This window comes from Chiloscyllium punctatum, chromosome 48 (genome assembly GCF_047496795.1).
Source record: "Chiloscyllium punctatum isolate Juve2018m chromosome 48, sChiPun1.3, whole genome shotgun sequence".
In the NCBI taxonomy this organism is placed as follows: domain Eukaryota; kingdom Metazoa; phylum Chordata; class Chondrichthyes; order Orectolobiformes; family Hemiscylliidae; genus Chiloscyllium; species Chiloscyllium punctatum.
Window position 1 is genome coordinate 19,822,211 of NC_092786.1, and position 23,749 is coordinate 19,845,959.

General features: G+C 40.5%; 1 protein-coding gene across 5 annotated transcripts in view; it reads left to right on the plus strand.

Annotated features, from left to right (window-relative positions):
• adamtsl3 (ADAMTS-like 3) overlaps window positions 1–23,749 on the plus strand; it is a 651,955-nt gene that overhangs the window by 472,236 nt on the left and 155,970 nt on the right. For 4 of the 5 annotated variants that reach the window (XM_072564789.1, XM_072564791.1, XM_072564790.1 and 1 more), the window contains 5 exons: window positions 4,062–4,266; window positions 4,705–4,852; window positions 7,660–7,744; window positions 11,891–12,189; window positions 16,473–16,602. In XM_072564789.1, the coding sequence (XP_072420890.1) occupies window positions 4,062–4,266; window positions 4,705–4,852; window positions 7,660–7,744; window positions 11,891–12,189; window positions 16,473–16,602 (867 nt within the window). Of the gene's footprint in view, window positions 1–4,061; window positions 4,267–4,704; window positions 4,853–7,659; window positions 7,749–11,890; window positions 12,190–16,472; window positions 16,603–23,749 lie in introns of those variants that run through there. The other variant, XM_072564793.1, reaches the window with a different exon arrangement.

Sequence of the window (23,749 nt, forward strand, 5' to 3'; positions counted from 1 at the left end):
TCTTCATCTAAACCCTTAACACTATGGCAGTCCCAGTCTATATTTGGAAAGTTAAAATCCCCTCTATTATTCATACAGATAACTGAAATCTCCCTTTATTTTTACTGTGGCAAACAACCTAAATCAATATCAATCAAATGTCAATTAACAAACTGCTTGATTATGTCAAATTAAAACAAGGTACAGGTTAGCTAGTGAGTACACCAGTAACACGGTTTATACTGTATGCAATACTTCTGGCAGATACTTAACTTGAAAGGACCAATTTCAGTCATACCTAGCTCTCCATAAGAAGGTTTCCTCTTTCCACCTGGTCAGGTTCTACTTTCCAGGGTCTTTCAGCAGTTGTTCCACCAGATCTGATTTTTCCAGATCTGATTGTCACCTGTAAGGAACATCTTGGCAAATCCCTGTTGGCTCAGTCTTGAGCAGCTGCATCAATTCTGTTTCATTTCTTTTGTACAGTAACTGAAGACTTAAAAGCATTGCCATTTAATATAGTTTTCCTTGCTTCTCCATGGCAGAGGCTTTTGCTGTCTGTGTTGCCTGCATCACTGCAGCAATCTTTCTTCTGTTTCATTGAGTTCCTGTGAAACATTGATAAAACTGCTTAATGCAGTTCTATTAAAGTTTTATTCCCCATGGCAAATTGTGATCACATGGATGTTTCTCCACATGGAGGAGTTTTTAAAATCATTCACAGCATGAGTGCGTCACTGGCTAGGCAGGCATTTATTTCCTGTCCCTAGTTACCCAGAGAGCAGTTCAGGGTCAAACACATTGTTGAGTGTCTGGAGTCACATGTTGGCCTTAAAGGTCATTAGTGACCAAGTGAACCAGATGAGGTTTTCCAACAATTGACAATGAATTTGTGATCATCATTAGACTCTTAATTCCAGACTTTTATTGAATTCAAATTCCACCATCTGTCATGGTGAGATTTGAACCCAGGTCCCCAGAACATTATCTGGTTCTCTGAATTAACAATCTAGTGATAATGCCACTAGACCACTGACTCACCTGAAAATTCCTGGTAAAAAACTATAAGCATCAGGAATTCAATAAAAATCTGGAATTAAGAGTCTAATGATGACCAGGAATTTACTATTCACTTTTCCTGAAGAATCACTCTCTCTTTATTATCCTACAATCAGCATCAGACCTGCCAAATGGTGTTGATCAGTCAGAAAACTGTGTATTCACCTGGATATATCAAAAAACGTTCATCTTCTAATGCAAGGTCCTGAAGAACACCCTCAACACAGGAAACCATTCAGAAACCTGTAAAGAGGATCAGCTCCTCTTTTTACAGCACTAGCTTTTGTTTAAATATCCACCATAAATATTAGTGAATGGATGAAACAATAAGCTGGGAAGGTAAATGGATAAGTTTGCAGGCTTGGCGATATTCGTCAATTGTGTAATTTCGCAGGAATTAGATTAGGATTTTTTTGTGTAACGTTCCCTGCAAACTTTCAGAAATGGGTTTGAGCAATGTCCCATGTCTCCAAATCTAATTCCAAGTCTCGAACTTTTCAGGAGGAATTCGGGAAGCATTCAGGAAGAATTTCCTATTGGAATAGATTTTTAAAATAGAATCCCTGCTGTATGGAAACAGGCCATTCAGCCCAACAAGTCCACACCAACTCTCCAAAGGGCATCCCATCCAGACTCTCCTCCCTACCCTATCCCTGTAACCCTGCACTTCCACTGGATAATCCATCTAACCTACACATCTGTGGAGTGTGGAAGGAAAACAGAGCACCAGGAAGAAACCCACGCAGAAACGGGAAGAATGTGCAAATTCCACACAGGCACTCTCCCAAAGCTGGAATTGAATCTGGGTCGGTGGTGCTGTGAGGCTGTAGCACTAGCCACTTTCCAAGCAAATCCCACAGAGTTTGGGGTGTCAGCAGTTAGGTGGAGTCTGGATACACAACCAGGCTATGATGATCTACAGAATGAGTTTTGGGCTCTTCATCTTGTAACGTTTGTTCACCAATTATGACAAGATATGTGGTGACTCATCCATGTGGTAGTTGTACCACGATGGAAATCTCACTTTCCCAGAGTCATAGAATCCCAGCAGTATGGAAACAGGCCCTTCAGCCCAACAGGTCGACACCAACCCTCCAAAGAGTAACCCACCCAGACCCATTCCCATTCCCTATTATCCTATATTTACCCCTAACTCATATACCTAGACAGCACATCCCTGAACTCTATTGGCAATTTAGCATGGCCAGTTCACCTAACCTGCACATCTTTGGATTGTGGGAGGAAACCCACGCAGACACAGGGAGAATGTGCAAACTCCACACAGACTGTCGCCCGAGGCTGGAATCGAACCGGGGTCCGTAATGCTTTGAGGCAGCAGTGTGAACCACTGAGCCACCATGCTGTATCATCGTATGGGTTAAAAAAATGGAAATTCCCTAATTTACCTGTCATCTAGGCCCAGGCTGACAGAAAGCATGAACCAGATTGCTACTTATTATTTTTTATTTCAAGTATTCAGCCTCTAGCTACAGATAAACACTTCTAAACAATTAATATGTGATGCTACAATCAAAGCTCTAATCCCCTTATGAACTGTCCTGTACGTACACATATGCACACGTGCACAGAGATAGATGAAACATTGATTTGGTCTGAGGGAACACTGGGGCAGCAGTTCAGTGACTATTTGTTCATATAATCTGTTAAGATTATTCTTATGATTCTTGAGTTGTTTAGAACATGACTTTTCCATTGTCCTTCTCCAATGCTTCCAGTGGTTTGTAAGAGGCACGCTTGATTCACTTATTAAAGATCTCTGAGTTATTAATGAAAAGTCATGGGTTATTATTAACTGCTGAAGGAAGGATAAACTGGATTTCTTTAGGCTTCCAGTTGGCTTATTGTGGAGAACAGACAGCATGAGCTCTTAAACTGATCATGTCCAGAGGCTTCTCTATATCTTGCTCATAATCCCAAACTGTTCGAGTACCTGAGAATCAATCACATGATTGTTGACGAGCAGAAGACCTTTGGTTGATGTGCGAGTGACCAGTGAACAATGGCAATCTGCAGTTTGTTGACAACCAAAGGCCCATCTGTACAACCTTTGACTCTAGTTCGTCTGCAATCTCTAGCTGAAACCCACGGTTATGCAAACAGTTTTTACAAAGAGTATCAAATTTCTTGCTTTCAAGTCATTGTAGTTCTTGTAGTCCCTAGTTCTTTCCTCATTCCATCCCACATTAGCAAAGCACAGAAATGAAAAAAGATTTTTTTTACATTTGTGGGATTTTGCAATTAGCACATTGGCTGTTATGTTTAACAAGGTAATATCAACTGCACATCAAATGTAATTCCTCGTTTACACTTCCAGTTGGCCTGAAGCAATGAAAAAACACTGTAAAAGGGTGGATAGGAGCTTCTCAAGACAGGTGCAATAAAATAAATATTGTTTTATAGCTTTTTGAAATAAACTAAGTTAAGCTTTTATCTCCATGAATAATTTTGTTAGGATCATTTTAACTTGTGTTGATCATTGCTTATAGAATGTTCACCAACTGGTAGCCCAGTGTTTGCTTAATGTGAGGTAATGGATCCTCTATCAGTTGCAGTATATTTGTGAAAGAAGCAAGAAGCAAAAAGGTAGAGTTTCAAGGGACAGGATCAGAGATAGGGAATGCCTGATAGTGTCATAGTTATAACTTGCACTCCCATTGGACAATGTGCTTTTCTGGAAACAACATCTTTGAAGAAACTTTGAAGAAATAAAGCAACTTAATGAGTGTTAATGGTTTTGCCAATATTCTCACTAAAAAGCTCAAGCTGTTTAAGGAACAGTAAATATTTAATACCTTCCCTCAGTTATACGATGAAGAGTCTTACCGAATCTGCTTTATAAAAACAATGGTTAAACCATTGCATTCAGATTCTCCCAAGTCTACAGTGAAAATCAGAAAATGAACTCCAGGTTTTCACTCCCAGTGAGCAACACCAGGAAAGATCTTTCAATATATAGAGATTTATTCCAATGATATTTTTCTCACTGTGTTTTATTTTGCTAGTTGGGAAAGCAACCCTTGGACTGCGTGTTCAGTTTTCTGTGGAGGTGGAATACAAACTCGAACTGTGCCTTGTGTCGAAGAGAACATGTATGGGGAAATTATTCCAGTGGAGGAATGGAAGTGCATGTATGCCTTTAAACCAGTAATGATTCAGAACTGCAACCTTTTTGACTGCCCGAAATGGATTGCCATGGAATGGTCACCAGTGAGACATGCTATTTCCTTTTTAACAAAATCTCTTTCATCTATAGTTTTGCTAGTTAATTGGTTACCCTGTATAGTCAAACAGCTCAGCTGTACACTGATATATTTGCCAGTGATATTTCACTTGGTTTCCTGTCAATTGTAAAGCTCTCCAATAGGGAAATACTTTGAATAATGAAAACCAATACTGTGTCATTTTCATGGAATAATTTGATAACTTTAAGAATAGACAGCCAATAAAGTGAGTCTTTGCAGAATGTTGATATAAATATTATGAAGTATAGGATATGTAAACTTACATTGTTTCAGTGTTGATTATAAATTAGTATTGATTTTTTGGAGTGTAAGTGAACAACTGTAAGAGATTAATTAGATTATTTTAATAACTGATGAATGTTCTTTTTGAACATAAAGTCAATAAGAATCTCTTTTCTCACAGTGCACTGTCACATGTGGCCGAGGTCTGCGATATAGAGTTGTGCTGTGCATAGACTACCGAGGGCAACACACTGGTGGATGTAGCTCACAACTCAAACCTCACATAAAGGAGGAGTGCACTGTGCCAATTCCATGTTATAAAACAAAAGGTGATTTTATAACAATTTATGACAATCTTGTTCCTTCATCTGCTAAATGGAAGGAATGATCTTCTATTGGGATTCATAAAATAGAGCAAACTTGCAAAAATTAAATCCTAAAGGTCCAGTAATGCATTTAATAGATCTGTTTATAGGAGAGTTGGAGTTTGGATTTTGCTTTAGTTGTCCATGTTCAGTAATGTCCATACCATGATTTCTGAAGCATACTGCACCTTTTATAATCTTTCTGCTTCCACTCCTATTACTGTTTAAGTGCGTCCTTTGGTGCTTCATCTCATTCATGAGTTGTTGTCAGAGACATTATCGACATGCAAACATCCCTTTGCAACAAGTTCTGCAAAGTACAGTTAGCTTCTGTAACATGTCATTATCACCTTACCTTATCTCTCCTATACTACCACTGATTTACCAAGTCACACTGTCTCAACATTGGAAAGCTGGGACTCAACCTATTCCATTCTGGTCACAGTTTGATTTCTGACACAACTTTTTCTTATTCATTCACGGAATGAGGGTGTCGCTGGCTGGGCCATCATTTATTGCCCATCTCTAATTGGCTGTTAAGAGACAACCACATTGCTGCAGATCTGGAGTCACATGTTGGCCAAACTGGACAGATTTTCATGGCAGATTTCTTTCACTAAAGGACATTAATAAACCAGATGTGGACAATGGATTTGTGCTCATCATTAGACTCTTAATTCAGATTTTTATTGAATTCAAATTCCACCATCTGTTACAGTGGGATTCAAACGTAGATTTCCAGAATATTACCTGGGTTTTTTGGATTAATAGTCTAGCAATAATACCACAAAGCTATTGCCTCATTTGTCATCAACATCAAATGTTTCTCTCTTGAGAGATGCTGCTAACCTTGTTGGGTATTTCCAGTATTTTGTAAACAGGCATAATGAGGCACTGTTCTGACCATCTGGTGACCTCCTTAAAGAGTCAGTTTATTTAATCAGGATTTTCCTACTCTTCAGAAGTCCATGCTGGCTCTCTTTGATCAGATAATTGTCCAAGTGTTGGTCATTCTTTTTGACAATATTGTTACTTTAAAAAAGTTATTTTGTCCTTTTTTTTTGAAGAGAGGTTGTAAAGGCAGAAGTGCCAAAGAGTATAGTTTAACAATGGAAGGGGAGTGGCCAGTTCTCCCATTTCCGGTTTTTCCAATTTGTTTTAAGCTGTAGCAATCACAAGATGTCAGATTCTGGGAGAGTTGCAAGCTTCAGTAAAGAATTGCTCTGAAGTTCTCTGAAATCTCTCTCTGGATGCTATTCCTTCCTGCTTGTAAGAATCTGTGTTTGAATCTACACTTTTGCCAATGGATGCTTATGGGATGTTACTATATTGGAACAGTTAATTAGTAACAGGTACTGTATCAGGTCAGTTAGGTTTTCCAACAGTTAAGTTATTCTAAATTATGTTTTTTTTTATGTTTCAGCTGTAGTTTTATCTAAGTTTTGTTTTGTTTAAAGCAAGTGGTTTGCATCACACCTGGATTTTCCACTTCACATTTGCCTTTGAACTGAGAAGAAGTTAGGTTGCAGGCTACCTTTTTAAAAAGAGTTGGAAGGGGTCTGGTTAATGATTGATTCCAGTAGAGTTCCTACAATTGATGCTAACCGTCTGGGCTGCAGGCAGAACAGTTTTAAAAAATGTCCACCTGCATCTGTAACATGCTGCTGGCGACCTTGATGAGCAGAGTGTGGAACTGGTGCCATCTCAGTGTGTGGAGGTCATCACATTGACTGTTGCTCTCGCAGTCCCATCTGTACCAGAACTCTGTAGTGAGCACAGCAAAGATGAGGGCACGGAGAGAGATTCGTCTGGGGTTTTGGAGGTAGAGAGATTGGGAGCTCAGGGAGACAGGCAGTGAGAGTGCAGGAAGGGGATTGGGTTTTAGAGGCCAGGTGTGGGGGCTTAACACCTTCTGGGGAGAGATTGCCCCAGTGCAGACAGGACACCCTCCAAATGCTGTGCACTGCTTCATACCCACCTTTTCGACAGATTTTCTTTCAAGGAAAAGAACGCTCCCACTGTCTGCCATGTGCCCACATGTTATGGGCAGCATAATATCCAATTAAAAAACTGAATTGCATTTTAATGATCATTACAATGGTGGGTGGGTCATTTCGGTTTCAGCTGCCACCCATTTATCACATCATGGGCCCAGGTTAGGCATGGGTCTGAGAATTCCCCCACTGAAAACATTGCTAACAGTGTAGCGGGGTGGCAGAAGGAAATACAATCCAACCATTGGTTTCCTCCCCCCTTATTATAAAGTAACATTCACAATTCTCTAATATTCAAGGCAGAATTCTTGTTCTATACTGAAAGCAGGAACTTAATAAGTTGTACTATGAATTAGTATGAAAATTGTGCTGTGAACTTACAAAGTCTCTAGTGTTACCTGTGTGGCAGACTAAATATGCCACTGGTATCTTACTGAACTGCTTTTAAGATTATCTGAATGGACTATAATGAATAGCGAGCCCAGAGGACTGCTCCAAAAAATGGGAAGTTCAAATGGAGAGAGAATAAGTCTCAGGGCTCCTTGTTCTGCAGACGATATGTATGCCATGGGAATAGTACCTCATTATTCTAGAAAATAGATCCATGGATTATATATCTGTTTAATTTAAATGCTCTATAATATTTTGAGGACTTCAGTTCAGAAGCTAATATGATTAACTCAGCAGGAAAGAATTCTTAATTGAATAGTACAATGTAATTATTGTTTTGAATGTGTCTGGGGACCCATGGGTTTGATATATGTATGGTATTTCCAGAAAAACTTCCTGTGGAAGCTAAGGTACCTTGGATTAAGCAAGCACAGGAACTGCAGGAACCAAAAGCTGCATCTGAGGAGCCAACGTGAGTTCATGGGTTTTAATTTTCACATTATGCTTAATGCAGTGTTTATTTAATAGTGAGTCAGTTTGCACAGCACATTTTAGTGGTCTGCAGTTTGTCCAGTTGGATTCTAATGTTTGAGGACTGAACACTAAATTGTGTTTTCTCACGAGCTTTGGGACCCTGAAGTTGGCACCAAGTCTTAATTGGCAGTTACCGAATTGCAGTGTGCCTAAGGGTGAAATCTGCCTGGCGGAGCCCTCCTACACTTGCCACCCGATTGAGAGTATCAGGTTGGAACCTGATGCTGTTGACCCAGTTGGAGAGCCAGCAGCACTGAAGGCTCAGCAACACAATTAGGAGAGCCTGGTGTTGCTGAGGATGATCAGTGAAGATTGAGATAAATGATTATTTCTGATTTATGTCTTGTTAATGGGTGTTATATATGCTCATTGTGAATTTACATGGACCTGAATTTCATCCTCTATACATGTTTTGAAACGTCCTGGTTCAAACTCATTAATGGTTCTATAAACAGATAGACATATAATTGATCGTCTTGCTCACAAGAGTGCAGTTGGTTATCCTAACACTTCTTTCTTGATAGTTGACTGAGGTGGAATAAAGGCCATTAAAAAGTCAATGCAAGGGTGACAATTTGTTCTGTCTTGGCAAAAGAAATAGTTCAATGGCTAAGCAGCTGAAACCAAATACAATTACAATCTTTTTGATAACCTTTGTCCTCCTCAATGTCAAAGCATGACTTTGAACACTTGCTTGATCTTTGTTTCCAGTGTAGTTGTCTCTTGGCTCAGGCACAGCATAAAAACTTCCAAGTTTCACTTACAGGCCCCTCATGTTTGCACACCTCAATCCCAGTGCAAAGTTCTGCCCGTACACTGTTCCTTCCATGTAGCCAGCAGCGATCCAGAAAGGAAATCTTGGCCCACTGCTTTTAATTTTTTTAAGTATGGGAATGTTGTCTAAAAATCTGCTAACAACATTATTATAGGCAGTTGGCACTGAATTGTGCATCAGTTTGTAACTCCCATGGGAAATAATGTCTGTAATGTAGAAATGACAAGCAGTTCAGTAGCATAGCCATTCCATCATCGAGAGATCTTATAGTGAATGGGCTTAATGTGCCAGTAAACCTTCACCATATATCAAAGTAAGTTAAATATTAAGAACAGTCATTGACGGATTTAAGTAAAGCCATAATGAATAAGAGTGAGTGATGCTAATATGAGCTGAGCTTAGAAGTATAAAGAATGCGTTCCTGAGAATTTTGGTGAGCTGTTTAAACTGCAGCAGAGCTAATCCAGATCCATTTGGCTCAATTTTGAAGATTTGCATTGTGGAACATTGATGATACTTTACTATTAGAACTTGAATTTCATAATTCGCATCTTGGACCTAGTGGGTCACCTTATTAAAAATGTGCTGTAGTTGAACAATTGAATGTGATGAGAGAAAAAAAAAACTTGTTCATAGAGGAGGACTTGGAGACTGAAGATGTGTTGTGTATTTGACCGATTGTACTGGGTAATTCCTTTTCAAGAATTAAGTCCTGCTTTGCAGAACAGAATCTTAATTCCAAGGTTTCAGTAATTTATGGAGGAAACTGTAGTGATGCATGTTATCATGTAAAGGGGTCAGTACAGGGGCAAGAGGACACGGTTAAAGGGAGGCCCAATCTAACACAAGGCAAAAACAGCACAGAACAAAGCAAGAAACTGTTCTCTCTTTAACCAGTAGATTAAAGAACCATTTCATGAATAGCACCAAGTCTGACCTAGAAAGTATGCATTAAAATAATGAATTCAGTGATGAATTTAAAAAAAAACATAATGAAAGACCGGATTAACAGAGCATGATTAAGAGTAGTTGAAAAGCAAGTTTAAGAATATATTTTGCTTTCTTAAATGAAGGTTAAATCTCCAACAATGACTAAAAACTGAAGGAATGCGATTGCACAATTCTCAAAGTTAATTTGCAATGCCAAAGAGGTTGTTTCACATTAATAGGATTTGCCATGCCATTAAACAAGTACTTAGACTGAAATGGACAAAGTCTAACTTTCTGTGTGATCTTAGTCCCTATCAATGACATTAATACAGGGACTTCACACCATTCAGTATAAGTGATGGGGCAACCACAGAATTGCAGAAGTCTTGCAACATGGGAGGAGGTCATTCAGCCCAAAGTGCCTGTACAGGCTCTTCAAATGAGCATCAATCTCCTGCCTCTCCCCCATACCCCTGCACTCTATTTATATCCAAATACTTATCCAATGTCCTCTTGTATACAATTGACCCTGCCTTCTCCATACTTCTGGATAATGCATTCCATATCCTACTTAATGTGTGATGACATTTCTTCTCACGTAGCCCTTTGCTTTGTTTGCGCATCACTATAAATCTATGCCCCTTACCCCCCCCCCCCCCCGGCCTTCATTTGCTTTTATTTTTACAAGTTGGAACAGTTCCTCCTTATCTATTCCTTTCTGGTCCCCTCATGTTTTTGAAAACATCTGTCATATCTCCTCTCAGCTTTCTTCTATCCAAGAAGATCAGTTCCAACTTCTTCATCCTATCCTCATAACTGAAGTTTCTACTTCCTGGTACCATTCTTGTAAATTACTTCTCTCCAAGCATTCACATCTTTCCTATAATGTGGGATCCACAACTACACGCAGTACCTCAGCTGAGAGCTAGCAAGTGTCATACACAAATTCAGCATATTGTTTCCTTGTTCTTGTACTCTATGGCCCTATTAATAAAACTAAGGATACTTTATTAACTGTTCTGCTTACCTGTTCTGCCACCTTTAATGTTCAGTGCACATATACCCCTGGTCCCTCTGATCTTTCACTTTCTTTTGAATTGTACCACATAATTTGGGTTGTATTTCAGTGTTCTTCCTACCAAGGCACATCACCTCAGACTTCTCTGCATTGAGCCTCACCTACCACCAATCCACCCACCCCATCAACCAGTCAATGGCCTTGTGAAGACCACACAGTCCTCCTCCACAGTTGATAATTCTCCCAAGTTTTGTGTCATCTGCAAGCTTTGAAATTATCTCCTGCACATTAAGATCCAGATCACTAAGAATCTATCAAGAAAAGCAAGAGTCCCAACATCAACCTGACAGTCAATGAGATGCCTTTTGCAAGTAACTTTTGGATTTCTGTGCACCTGTCTGAAAGTTGCTGTCTGATTTGTACTTAAATAACGATGGGAGCTGCTGATCTCACTGTTCCTTTTCCAGCAAAATCTGAGCATGGAGTGAAACCTTCATGTTCCCAGACAAATTGTTGACTCATCTCACTAACATCCCGATCATAGGAAGCCACCTTGTTACAGTAGCACCATCACATGGAGTAGAGAAACCAGATTGTTCAGTGGGATTTTAGTTCTGTGAAGCAAACAGCTGGGAAATTGTGCCTCAAATTGTTGCATATTGGGCAGAGAGCAAATGAGGATTGTTGTTATCATAACCTCTCATCAAATCCTTCACTCTGAAGCAATTACCTTGAGTTTAACTTGATCCTAATTTCTCATGCGCATTTCTTAACTGATCTTTGATTAACATTGACTACCATAGGCAATAAACTCATTGCGTATATCAGAAATTGTGGCATTATCATGCTGAAGATTAGATTAGATTAGATTACTTACCGTGTGGAAACAGGCCCTTCGGCCCAACAAGTCCACACTGACCCGCGAGGCATAACCCACCCAGACCCATTCTCCTAACATTACGGGCAATTTAGCATGGCCAATTCACCTAACCTGCACATTTTTGGACTGTGGGAGGAAACCCACGCAGACACGGGAAGAATGTGCAAACTCCACGCAGAGAGTCGCCTGAGGCGGGAATTGAACCCGGGTCTCTGGCGCTGTGAGGCAGCAATGCTAACCACTGTGCCGCCCACTATGAATCAGCTACAGCCTTTAGGAACACGGAAAGGGTGCAATGAGGCGATTGAACTGTTATTACCAACAAAAAAAAAAGTAACATTGCTCGCATCAGAATATTACTCGTCGAAATGTTGTGCATTTTGCTAACTCATTGTGGAAGGTAACAGTCACATATCTGGATTATCAAGTCTTATGTTGCACTATGGATATTATTGACCATTATTTTCTTGTTTCTTCACAGATTCATTCCTGAGCCCTGGTCACAATGCAGTACTTCTTGCGGAGTTGGTGAACAAGTACGGATGGTCAGGTGCCGTGTCCTGCTTACATTCTCCCAAACGGTGGAGGAGCTTCCCGATGAGGAATGTGAAGAAGAAAAACCACCCACTAAGCGAACTTGTTTCTCTGCTCCATGTGAAGATGGTACTGCAACATATGATTTGGAGGTGGCTTCCTATGGTCGGGATGACAATGAGATGGAAGAACAGTTTGACTGGGAATATGAAGGTTTCACCCCATGCTCAGCTTCCTGTTTAAGAGGTACTTTTTATATAGATATTATACAGTTGACTTCCTTAGCTGAGTTTGGTCCTGGATCTTTGCAGATGAGTCTGCTACGTAATTATTGCTTCGTTCCATTACACGGCAGGAACATTGACACAACAAGTTAATGTCAACAAGTTATTTGATCACAAAAAGTATTGCAATATAAGTTGAATTTCATAGCTGTCTATTTTCAGGAATTGATTAGGACCATGAGTCCCAGCTACATTTTCTTTCATAGAGTCAAAGAATGATTACAATAGAATCATAGAATTATTTCAATGAAAGAGTGCATTCAGTCCATTATATATGTGCTGATTTCTGATAGAACATTTCCCTCGTGCCATTTCCCTGCCTTTTCACCTGCAGCCTTGTATTTTTATTTTCCTTTTCAGGAATAATCCAATTGCCTTATGAAAGCTTCAACTGAACCTGCCTCTTCTGAACCTGAACCTACAAATCTTCTCAAAACTTGCTGAACCTGCCTGGATCACACTCAGTGAAATGCAGATTTTAACTGCGTTAAAAAAAGTTTTCCTTGCACCGCTGTTGCTTCTTTTGCAAATTACCTCAAGCCTGTGTCCTCCTCTTCTCGATCCATCCAATAGGATCCGTTTCTTGCCATGTGAAAACTTAATGGGCCGAATGGTATAACAATTCTGTGATTTATACATTGTCCAGATACCTCATGATTTTAAACACCGCAACCAAAGGTCCGATCAACTTCTTCATCTGCAAGGAGTACATCCCAAGCTTTTCCAATTTATTTTCATAACTGAAGTTCCTCATCCCTTGTACCATTCTCATAAGTTATTTTCTGCACTCTATCTAATGCCTTCACTTCCTTCCTAAAGTGTCTTGGCAGAATTAGACACAGTATTCCAGTTAGACCAAATCTTATTTTAATGCAGATTTAGCATAGCTTTCTTGCTTTCATGCTGTCTTAAACTCTACCTTCAATGATTAATGCATATTTACATCCAGATACTTCTAGTCCTGCATTCACTTTAGAATTGTAACCTTTGTTTTATGTTGTCCCTTTTTTTACTAAAATGAACCACTTGACACTTTTCTGCATCTTTCCATTCACCAGTGTGGTTTAAATAGCTTCCATTATCATCCTCCTATAGTTCACTACATTTCCAGGTTTTGTATCAGTAGCAATTATTTTAATTGTGCAATGTGCATTTGTACTGAGACATAGGGAGTTTCCGTGTCAAAGTTGGAACACTAGAAGTAGGCTAAATGGGTGGGGTCAAGCTCCCACAGAATCAAGCTTTTTAGTTTTAGTTTTCAGTAGGAATTGTAGGGGTGTTGAAGCTGGATGTGGAAGCTGTTTTTCCTCTCTTGGTTACAGTTAAAGTGACTGGATCTCTTCCTGCTGCTAGAATTGCATGGGAGATGATCTGTATGACTGAATTTGCCTTTGTCAAGGGTGTGTTTATGGGATGTTACAATATTGGAGCAGTTACTGTTTAGTAGTTAACTATTATTCAGTTAAGTTTTCCAATAGAGTTAAATTATTCCATTCCAATTTCTTTCTTCCTTTGTTGTCTTTTAACTATAGTGTATGAATAAAGTGTGTTTTGCTTCAAATCTGGTGGTTTAACCAACTGAATTGCATCCAGAAAGCAACATCTAACGCTTGCTTTTAAAAAAGAAAAAGTTAGGGTCCAGGCTACCTCCTTAATATATTTTGAGGGTATTTGGCCTGGTCCATAACAATATACTCTAGTCCTCATATTCCCTTAGCTTTCTATTTAAACTTAATAGTTGTTATGGATTGTGGATATTGGTTCCTTATTTAGTTAAGGAAATCAAATAACATGCTCACTATTTCATGATGAGTTAACAAAAATTAAAATAGAATGCAAGATCAAATTTTTTGGGACATAGTTTCAAAACATCTTAAGGATACCTTTTTTAAATTCTCTTGTGGGACATAGGCATCACTGGCTGGGCCAGCATTTATTGCCTGTCCCTAGTTGCTCTGGAGAAGATGGTGGCAAGCTGCCATAAATATCAAAATAACGAGTAGGTACATTTTGCCTATGTATCTGATGGTGTATGTTATCCACAGAGGCTATCGCCTGAAAGATATTTTATTTCCCAGTGATTAACGGGTTAACAGAACATTTCTTATTGTTTTTGGACTTTACTGTGCTCCAATCTTACTGTAATCTGGAGCTGGATTGGAAATTGGGCTGGATTTTATGCAGCCCGAGATAACATGAACCATGGTGCCAGGACCAGTTAATCACAGGAAGGAGCTCATACAGGAACCCCTGCCTCTGCCAGAGAAATATCGATTAGCTCCATTAATGAGCCTAATTCCAAAGAAGAGCCATGGGATGCCGAGCATTAACTGTTTCAAGATTAGAGTGGTGCTGGAAATGCACAGCAGGTCAGGCAGCATCCGAGGAGCAGGAAAACCGATGCTTCGAGCAGGAACCCTTCATCAGAATATTTCCTGTTGAAGGGCTCCTGCCCAAAACGTTAATTTTCCTGCTCCTCGGATGCTGCCTGACCTGCTGTGCTGTTCCCGCACCACTTTAATCTTGACTCTAATCTCCAGAATCTGCAGTCCTCACTTTCTCCTACAACATTAACCATTTCCCCACTCCACTGATGCTGTCAGAGCTGCTGAGTTTTTCTCATATTTTCTGTTTTTATTACACATCTCTATCATCTGCAATATTTTGCTTCTGTGAAAGTTTAATTCTAGCACCTTCAGTACCTGTTTACTCAGCAATGCTGCTAAATAATTACATATTGCTAAAGAACGCAATGTTGCTGAGGGAAAAGACCCTGCTGGCATGTTAGACCATAAACATGTTGGTACCTCCCAGGATATTCTATACTCCTAATGTGATAGTAATGAGCAAAAGTCTGGGGAAGGTATGAATGTGAGAATGTGGGTGAGTGTTTGAAACTGGGTGAGGTAATGAGGTTGGGTGGGTGAGTGAAGGGTGGGCAAGAGAGGGAGGGAGAAAGGGGGAGAGAGGTGAATGGGTGGGTGAGTGTGTTTGAATGAGTGAATGTAGATGACTGGGTCAGTGAGGATAAGTGGAATCAGGAAGGTTAGCGCGTTGTGTGTGGGAGTGGCTGGGCAAATGTGTCTATCTATCTCTCACTCTCTCGCTCTCACTCACGCACACACATACATACATCCACCACCATATTTCCCCAATAGCTTATGTCTAAGGCAAGCTGGAAATGGAATCAAACTGAAGTTGAAAGGCAGCCCATTTCCAAACTCCACTTTCATGAAAATTCTGCAAAGGCAAGCTCGGAGTTTGTTCCTCCAGAGCTGAACCAAGACCAGAGTTAGCTAAACTCAGTACCTTAGCTCGACTCTGTTCCTTCATGGTGTCTCCATGGTTAGCACTGTTGCCTCACAGCTTCAGGGGCCTCGGTTTGAAGAAGTTCAGATCAGATGGATTGGCCATGCTATGTTTCGCATAGTGTGTAGGGGAGGTGCATTAGCCATGGGAAATGCACGGTTACAGGGATAGGATGGAGGGCATTTCTCTGGGTGGGATGCTGTTCAGAGGGGTAGTGTGGTCTGCTTCCACACAGTAAGGATTCAATGATTTTATGAACTTCACTAATATTCAGGATTTGGATCTGGTCTTTTTCTCTCTCTAACTCAGCATCTTAACCAAAACAGCAAACAAAAAAGTTTTATTTTTTAGCTCTGATGCTTGACATTTTTGTGGTTATTTTTATTGATTCCTCACTCAAGTTATTCATTTATCAATTTGTTGCCTTGTAATTAATTTATTTAAATGTGTGTTTCCTGCTGTGGTAAACTTCATCTGCTCATTGGCTGTCATGAGTAAGAGAACAATTGAAATGTTCCCCACCCAACTTCAGTGAAAAATTATCAGTTGTGTGAATAAAGCACCTTCTACATTGTGATTACACCATGTTCCCATTATGTCTTGTTAAATCATCCTGGAGAAAAGTTAACTCATATTGGAGAACATTTTTCTGATTTTAAAATAGGAAACAATTCATAGTCTTTTTCAGAACTTGTGCCCATGGGTTTAAGTAAATAAAACAGGCAAAAAAAAGGTGCATTTTTTGCACTGTTTATTACAGAATCTACTGTGGCAGTTGTGTTTTGTATTTTCAATGTATTTGAAAGTTTTTGCAGAACGCTACAAGTGACTCACCAGCAAATTTTTTTTTAGTATTGCCTTTCGATGAATAAATTAGTGTAATATGTGCACCGTATCCAAATCCTTTGATAATTCTGTGTGTATTTTTACTTCCAGGGAAACAGGAAACAATAGTTGTGTGTCGAAACAAACAAACACAGGAAGACGTGGATGACACTTTGTGTGACAATTTCAAACGGCCTCCACACATGGTCCGAACTTGTGGTACTGACCCTTGTCCTCCCAGGTATGTATCATTTCTGGGCAACAGCCTTCAAAGATATTTTGCACTTTTAATTTACAGCATGAGTTGAATATCACAATGAGGAGTATATTCAATTAAATGAGATGAGCCTAGAGTGATGTGAAGGGAAATGTGTAGAAACCTATTCATGTCTTTCATTCCTGCGTTGAGCTGTAGTTTTAAGGAGGGAAGAGTATGTTTTGTGAAGCTCCGTATAGCTTACAGTTCATCTGATGTCAATGTAATGCAAAAATCATGACTTGGGATCTTTCCTTGCACAATCCATCTTGGCACATTAGAGTGTAAGAGCACACTTCTGACAGATGCATAGCCAACCTCAGTCAAGTATCCAATGTCAAATTAATCTGCATTCGTTTATTGATCTGAAATTTTGTCATCACAGAAATGAATGGGTGAAGGTAGGGAAGTGGGTGGCAGGAACGCTATGAAGGAGCCAAGTGACTGCTGCTGCCCGTGAACTCTGAATCATGCAGTTCGAGTAGCTTAAAGGACCAGGTAGCAAAACAGTTTAAAAGTAACCACTAATTTGACTTACATTGTCCCTTTAACTTCTGCTTGACATCACACTCAGCTCGACTGTGATGGAATGCTTTGCATCCAGCATCATTGAACTGGCAAATGACAGGTAGTACAGCATTTAACGTCTGGCAAGACTGTTGTTTATGGTTCAACTGAGCTAAACTATTTGGACAAATGCTATATTATGTTAAACAAAAATGGACAGCAACGCAGCATTCTCACCTAATTCTGTACCTAAGTATGGGGTCTGTAGGATGATTTCAGCTTCAGTGAAGTCCACCCTGGCTTGGTAAAGAAGACCCAGCAGAAAGCGAGGCAAATGCAGCCTAGTCTATTCCAAGCACTAATTTGAAATCTAAAACTGTTTTATAGGTGATCCAGTCACACTTCATATTCATAACCTTCAGGATTATTGGGTGATACAGTAAAATATAGGGCAAATTCAGCCATGCAGAATTTCTGTGTTACTAATCTAGTCAAATAGTGACTGGGCTACATGCTTATAAAAAACTAAGACTTTAAATTAAAATACATAAATCTATCCTTTAAATTAATGATTCATCAATTGCTTAAATAATCAGCTGTTCATGTTTGGAAGTTGCAGATCGAGCTATCAAAATGCCTGCCAAAGTTTGGGATAGACAGTTTGAGTTTCAGATTGCACAGGCTGTTCACTAATGTGTTACAACGTGATTTAAGACATTGACCGACAGCTCCGGACCCTGTCAATTCTCAAAATGGTGGATCTGTCCCATCCCTGGGGAAGCCCCTGTGTGCACACACCAGCCATTTCCCCGAGGGAACGTTGTGTTCTCCTATGTAATACTCTTGTACCTCGTCAGTAGTCCGTTATATATCAGGATTATAAAGAGCCTGAGAGCAGATTTCTTGCTTACTCTGTCATTGAGGACATGGTGCAGTTGAACTAAGTAAACAGAGGAAATTGGAAGTTGGTTTCCTTTAGAACTCATTTCTGTAAAATTAGAAACACTCTTGGGATTTCATAACCTTTCAAATAACCAGAAACGTGTCTATGGTACGAGCCGCAGAACAGTATTCTTCCTAATTTTTATGATTGTTTATTTTTTCTACTGATTTGCTTCGGAATGCAAACCTGTTGGAAATATTCTTGAAATTGTGGTTACAATTTTCGGTTGTCCTGCAGGGAATTTTCCTCCTGTGCGTTTATTAAAATGAAATCTGTGCAGCAACTGATTACACTGGTATATCTCAATGCAATTCACTTTCAGGAGTCACTATTGAATTATATGAGCAAACAGGGAGGTCTCACCAATAGTAACTGATAATGAGCTTCTTTTTAACTCACTCTGACACTTCCTCCGTGAGAAACTTAGATAGAGTTTTGTATTGGGAAGGATACAAATGTGAAAAGCCACATTTTGTTGGAGCTTGCACTCATCAGGATGATTTGCAAGAACTCTAATTCAAGGGGAAAGCCAAAATTGATATTGCATGGTTTTTCAAAAATCACTAGTGTCAGGGAGGGTCCCAGATGACTGGAAAATGGCTAATACAGCAGGCCTTTTTAAAAAGAGAGGGATGCAGAAGACGGAATTCTGATTAGCCTGATCTCGTCGTTGGTAAGATTTCAGAGTACATTACTAAGAATGAGATTACAGAGTACTTGGAAGTGCATGGTAAAATAGGGCTGAGTCAGTGCAGCATTGTCAAGGGAGGTCGTACCCGACAAATCTGTTTGAGTTCTTTGAGGAGAAAACTAGCAAGCTCAATAAAGGAGAGCCAGTGGATGTGATGTTTGGGGTTCCAGATGGCCTTTGACAAGGGGCCATGCACAAGGCTGTGAAATAAGATGAGAGCCTATGGTGTTAGGGGCAAGGTACTGGGATTGTTAGAGTGTTGACTATCTGGCAGAAGGCAAAGAGTAGGGATAAAGAAGTCTTTTTCCAGATGGCACCCGGTGACAAATAGAGTTCCACAAGGGTCAGAGTTTGGAACTATCACTATTCACATTATACATTAACAATCTGAAGGAAGTGAGGACATTGTTCATTTTGCAGGTGACACAAAGGTAGGTGGAGGGACTGGTGGTGTTGGGAAGGCAGGGAGGCCTCAGAAACACTTGGACAGACCAGGGGAATAGTCCAAGATGTGGCAGATGGGACACTATTTTCTAAATGGGGAAAGAAGCACAGAGGGACTTGGAAGTCCTATTTTAGAATTCTTGTAAGGTTGATATGCAGGTTCAGTTAGCAGTTAGCGAAGCAAATGTAATGTTAGCATTCATTTTGAGAGGAATAAAATACAAGAGCAGGGATGTGCATCTGAGGCTGAACAAAAGCTCTGGTTAGATGCATTTGGAATATTGTGAGCGGCTTTGGAACCCATATCTACACAGTGACATGCTAGCCTTGGAGGGGGATCTAGAGAAGGTAAAGAAGAATGATCCCAGGAATGAAGGGCTTGTCATATGATGAGAGGTTGAGGACTCTGGATCTGTACTTAATGGAGTTTATAGATGTGGTGGGATCTCATTGAAACTTATAGAATCCTGAGAGGCCTAGATAGAATGGACTTGGAGAAGATGTTTCCACTGATGGGAGAGACTAGGACCTAAGAGTACAGCCTCAGTGAAGAGACTACCCTTTAGAACTGAGATGAGACATTTCCTCAGATGGTTAATCTGTGGGACTCATTGCTGTAGAGGACTGTGGGGGCCAAGTCATTGAGTGTCTTTAAGACAGGGAAAGGTTCTTGACTGGAAGGGAGATTATGGGGAGAAAACAGAAGAATGGAGTTCAGAAACGTATCAGCCATTATTGAATGGTGGAGCAGGCGTAATGGGCTGATTGACCTAGTTCTTTCAAGTATGCCATGGTCTCGTGGAGTAAAGAATGTGGATTGGTTGATAAGTGGACTCTGATTGTCAGGAATACTGCCATTTCCCATTGAATTAGAATCTGGTGGGAAATGTGAACTTTGTCCACAGGTGCTGTGAGACCTGCTGAGTGTTTCCAACACTCCAGATTTCCTGCATCTGCAGCATTTTGTTTATTTTTAGAACATTGAAGAATCCCTGCCAGAGAGTGTAAGAGAGTCGAATGTTACGGAAGTGGGCATAGCTGCTGAATTTGTGGCATCAATCACGCGAACTAAAACTTGCAATAATACAGCAGCAGTTTATATTCATTGAAAAGGAGGGTAATCTGGCAACAAATGACACTACATCAAAAAACAGGGGACGTAAAGTTTAGTCAAAGGAGGTAAGCTTTAAACAGAATCCTAAACAAGGCAGAAGAGGTGGACAGACAGATTTGAACAAGACAATTCCAATCTCAATAGCTGAAGGCACAACTGCTAGGTGGAAGGTAGTGGACATGTGGTCAGAGTTGGAGAAATGCAATGTTCTCTGATGTTTGTAAGGTGAAAGGAGGTTTCTTTGCAAATACTTGTGTATATGCCAGCAGGTAGTGTTTTGTGACCTACATCATTTGGCTGAGGAAATGCATGTCATTGACATGTTCCAAAGAGCATGCCTAAACAGGAAGACAATTTCTAGTGAGCATGAGAGCTTGCACCAATGATACAAGCAATTTGGATGCTGGCCACTGTCTGGATTTGTATGATTCCTACATTTCTATTTCCTGTGAAATGCAGAAAAGAAGTTCAAGAATCTCGTTTCTGTATTTGGATATGAAAAATGGATTTTGGCTTCACGTATATGAAACTTTGAGGGTGCAAGAACTTACAGCATGAATTTGGGGAGTGTGTCATGATGCCACATGTAACCTTGTGGTCAATTAGACATATACCATGGAAAAGAACAGCTTGTAGTTGAACTGCAGCACACAGACTCAGCTCCAGGACAGCTTTGCAAGGGCTCCTCAGTGTACTGTTCCAAACCCAACCTTCTCCAACTACTTCATCAGTGCCCTTTCCTCCATTGTAAGGTCAGAAGTGGGGACATATGCTGATCAAAGTTTGGGAGAAGATTTGTAGCTCGGGTGCTCGTTGTTGTGGTTCCGTTCGCCGAGCTGGGAGTTTGTGTTGCAGACGTTTCATCCCCTGTCTAGGTGACATCCTCAGTGCTTGGGAGCCTCCTGTGAAGCGCTCTGTGATCTTTCCTCCGGCATTTATAGTGGCCTGTCTCTGCCGCTTCCGGTTGTCAGTTCGAGCTGTCCACTGTAGTGGCCGGTATATTGGGTCCAGGTCGATGTGTTTGTTGATAGAGTTTGTGGATGAGTGCCATGCCTCTAGGAATTCCCTGGCTGTTCTCTGTTTGGCTTGCCCTATAATAGTAGTGTTGTCCCAGTCGAATTCATGTTGCGACAGTTAACGATCTGTATACACGAACACCAACTAGCCACGAAACGACATGACCATCTATCCTTAGTAGCCACACACACAGACAACAATTCATATAGCATGGCACTCATCCACAGACTCTATCAACAAACACATCAACCTGGACCCAATATACCGGCCACTACAGTGGACAGCTGGAACTGACAACCGGAAGCGGCAGGTACAAATCACTATAAATGCCGGAGGAACCAGCACAGAAACGCTTCATAGGAGGCTCCCAAGCACTGAGGATGTCACCTAGACAAGGGACAAAACATTTGCAAGACAAATTCCCAGCTCGGCGAACAGAACCACAACAACATATGCTGATATTGACACAATGTTCAACACCATTCGCAACTAGAATATGGAACATAGAACAGTACAGTACGGTACAGTCCCTTCAGTCCTCAATGTTGTGCCAGCCTTTTATCCTACTCTAAGATCAGACTTACTTACATACTTTGCATTGTACTGTCTTCCATTGCCTATCCAAGAGTTGCTTAAATGTCCCCAGTGTATCTGATGCTACTACCACTGCTGGTAGTGCATTTCATACCCAGCACACACTGTGTAAAGAACCTACCTCTGAAATCTCCCGAAACCATCCTCCAATCACCTTTAAATTATGCCCCCTCACGATAGACATTACTGCCCTGGGAAAAAGTATTTGACTATTCATTCTATCTATGCCTCTCAATATCTTGTACACCTTTCATCCTTCTTTGCTCCAATGAGAAAAAGCCCTAGATCCCTCACCCTTTCTTCATAAGACATGCCCTCCAGTCCATGCAGCATCCTAGTAAATCTCCTCTGCATCCTCTCTAAAGCTTCCATGGTTTTCTTATAATGAGACTACTAGAATTGAACGCAATATTCCAAATGTGGTCTAACCAGGGCTCTTTACAGCTGCAACATAACCTCATGACTCTTAAACTCAATCCCCCTGCAAATGAAGGCCAATACACCATACGCCGCCTTAACAACCCTATCAACATGGGTGGCAACTTTGAGTCATCAATGGATATGGACCCCACACTGCCAAGAATCCTGCCTTTAACCCTGTGTTCTGTATTCAAATTCAATTTTCCAAAGTGAATGACTTCACACTTTTCCAGGTTGAACTCCCTCTGCCACTTATCAGCTGAAACTTGTATCCTGTCAGTGTTTCACTGCAACCTACAACAGCCTTCCACACTATCCACAACTCCACTAACCTTTGTGTCATCGACAAACTTACTAACCAATCTTCCCACTTCCTCATCCAAGTCATTTATAAAAATCACAAAGAGCAGAGGTTCCAGAACAGATCCCTGTGGAACACCACTGGTCACTGAGCTCCATTTACCACCACTCTCTATCTTCTAGGGGGTAGCCAATTCTGTATCCAGACAGCCAAGTTTCCCTGTATATCCCGCCTCTTTACTTTCTGCATGAGCCTATCATGGGGAACCTTAAAAAATGCCTTGCTAATATCCATGTACACCACATCCACTACTCTACCTTCATCAATGTGTTTTATCACATCCTCAAAGAATTCAATAAGATTTGTGAGGCACGACCTGCCCCTCCCAAAGCCATGCTGACTATCTATTCAAACTATGATTACTTGGTTTTGATTACTGGATCTGATACCATCCAGGAAAAAGCAATCCACTTGATAGGCACAGTCTCCGCCATCTTCTACACTTTTCATCCCTTAACTACTGATGCACAGTGACAGCAATGTGTACCATTTACAAGAGACACTGAAGTAACTCATTATGTGTCCTCCAACAGCACTTTCCAAGCCCACAATTTCTACCATCAAAAAGGGCAAGAGCAGCAGATGCATGGGAACGTGAACTGCAAATTCCTACCCAAACTATTCCTCATTCTGACTTGGAAATATATCACTGTTCCTTTAGTGTTGCTAGGTCAAAAATCTGGAACCCCCTTCCCAGCATGACAGGGACATTAGAATTTTAAGCATTTAGTTTATCAGCACTTTTGCAATGGTACTTGGGGTTGGCCAGTAGAGACTGGACTTACAAGTGATGTCCTGATTCTGTGGATTAAAAATTTTACAAATGTCAAGAGAATGTGTGCAAACATTGTTGCGTCTTGTATTAGTTAGCAGCTGATGAAATGAGTATGTCTGTGGATGAGATTCTTCACCATGGTCCTGCCTGAACTTTGTCTGTCTCTGACTTTCCCAAACTTCTGCCATCTGTGGGATACAGAATGCCTTCATGGGCTGCTATCAAAATGCTGCTTAGTGCAGCGATGGATAACAAATGCTGCCTTA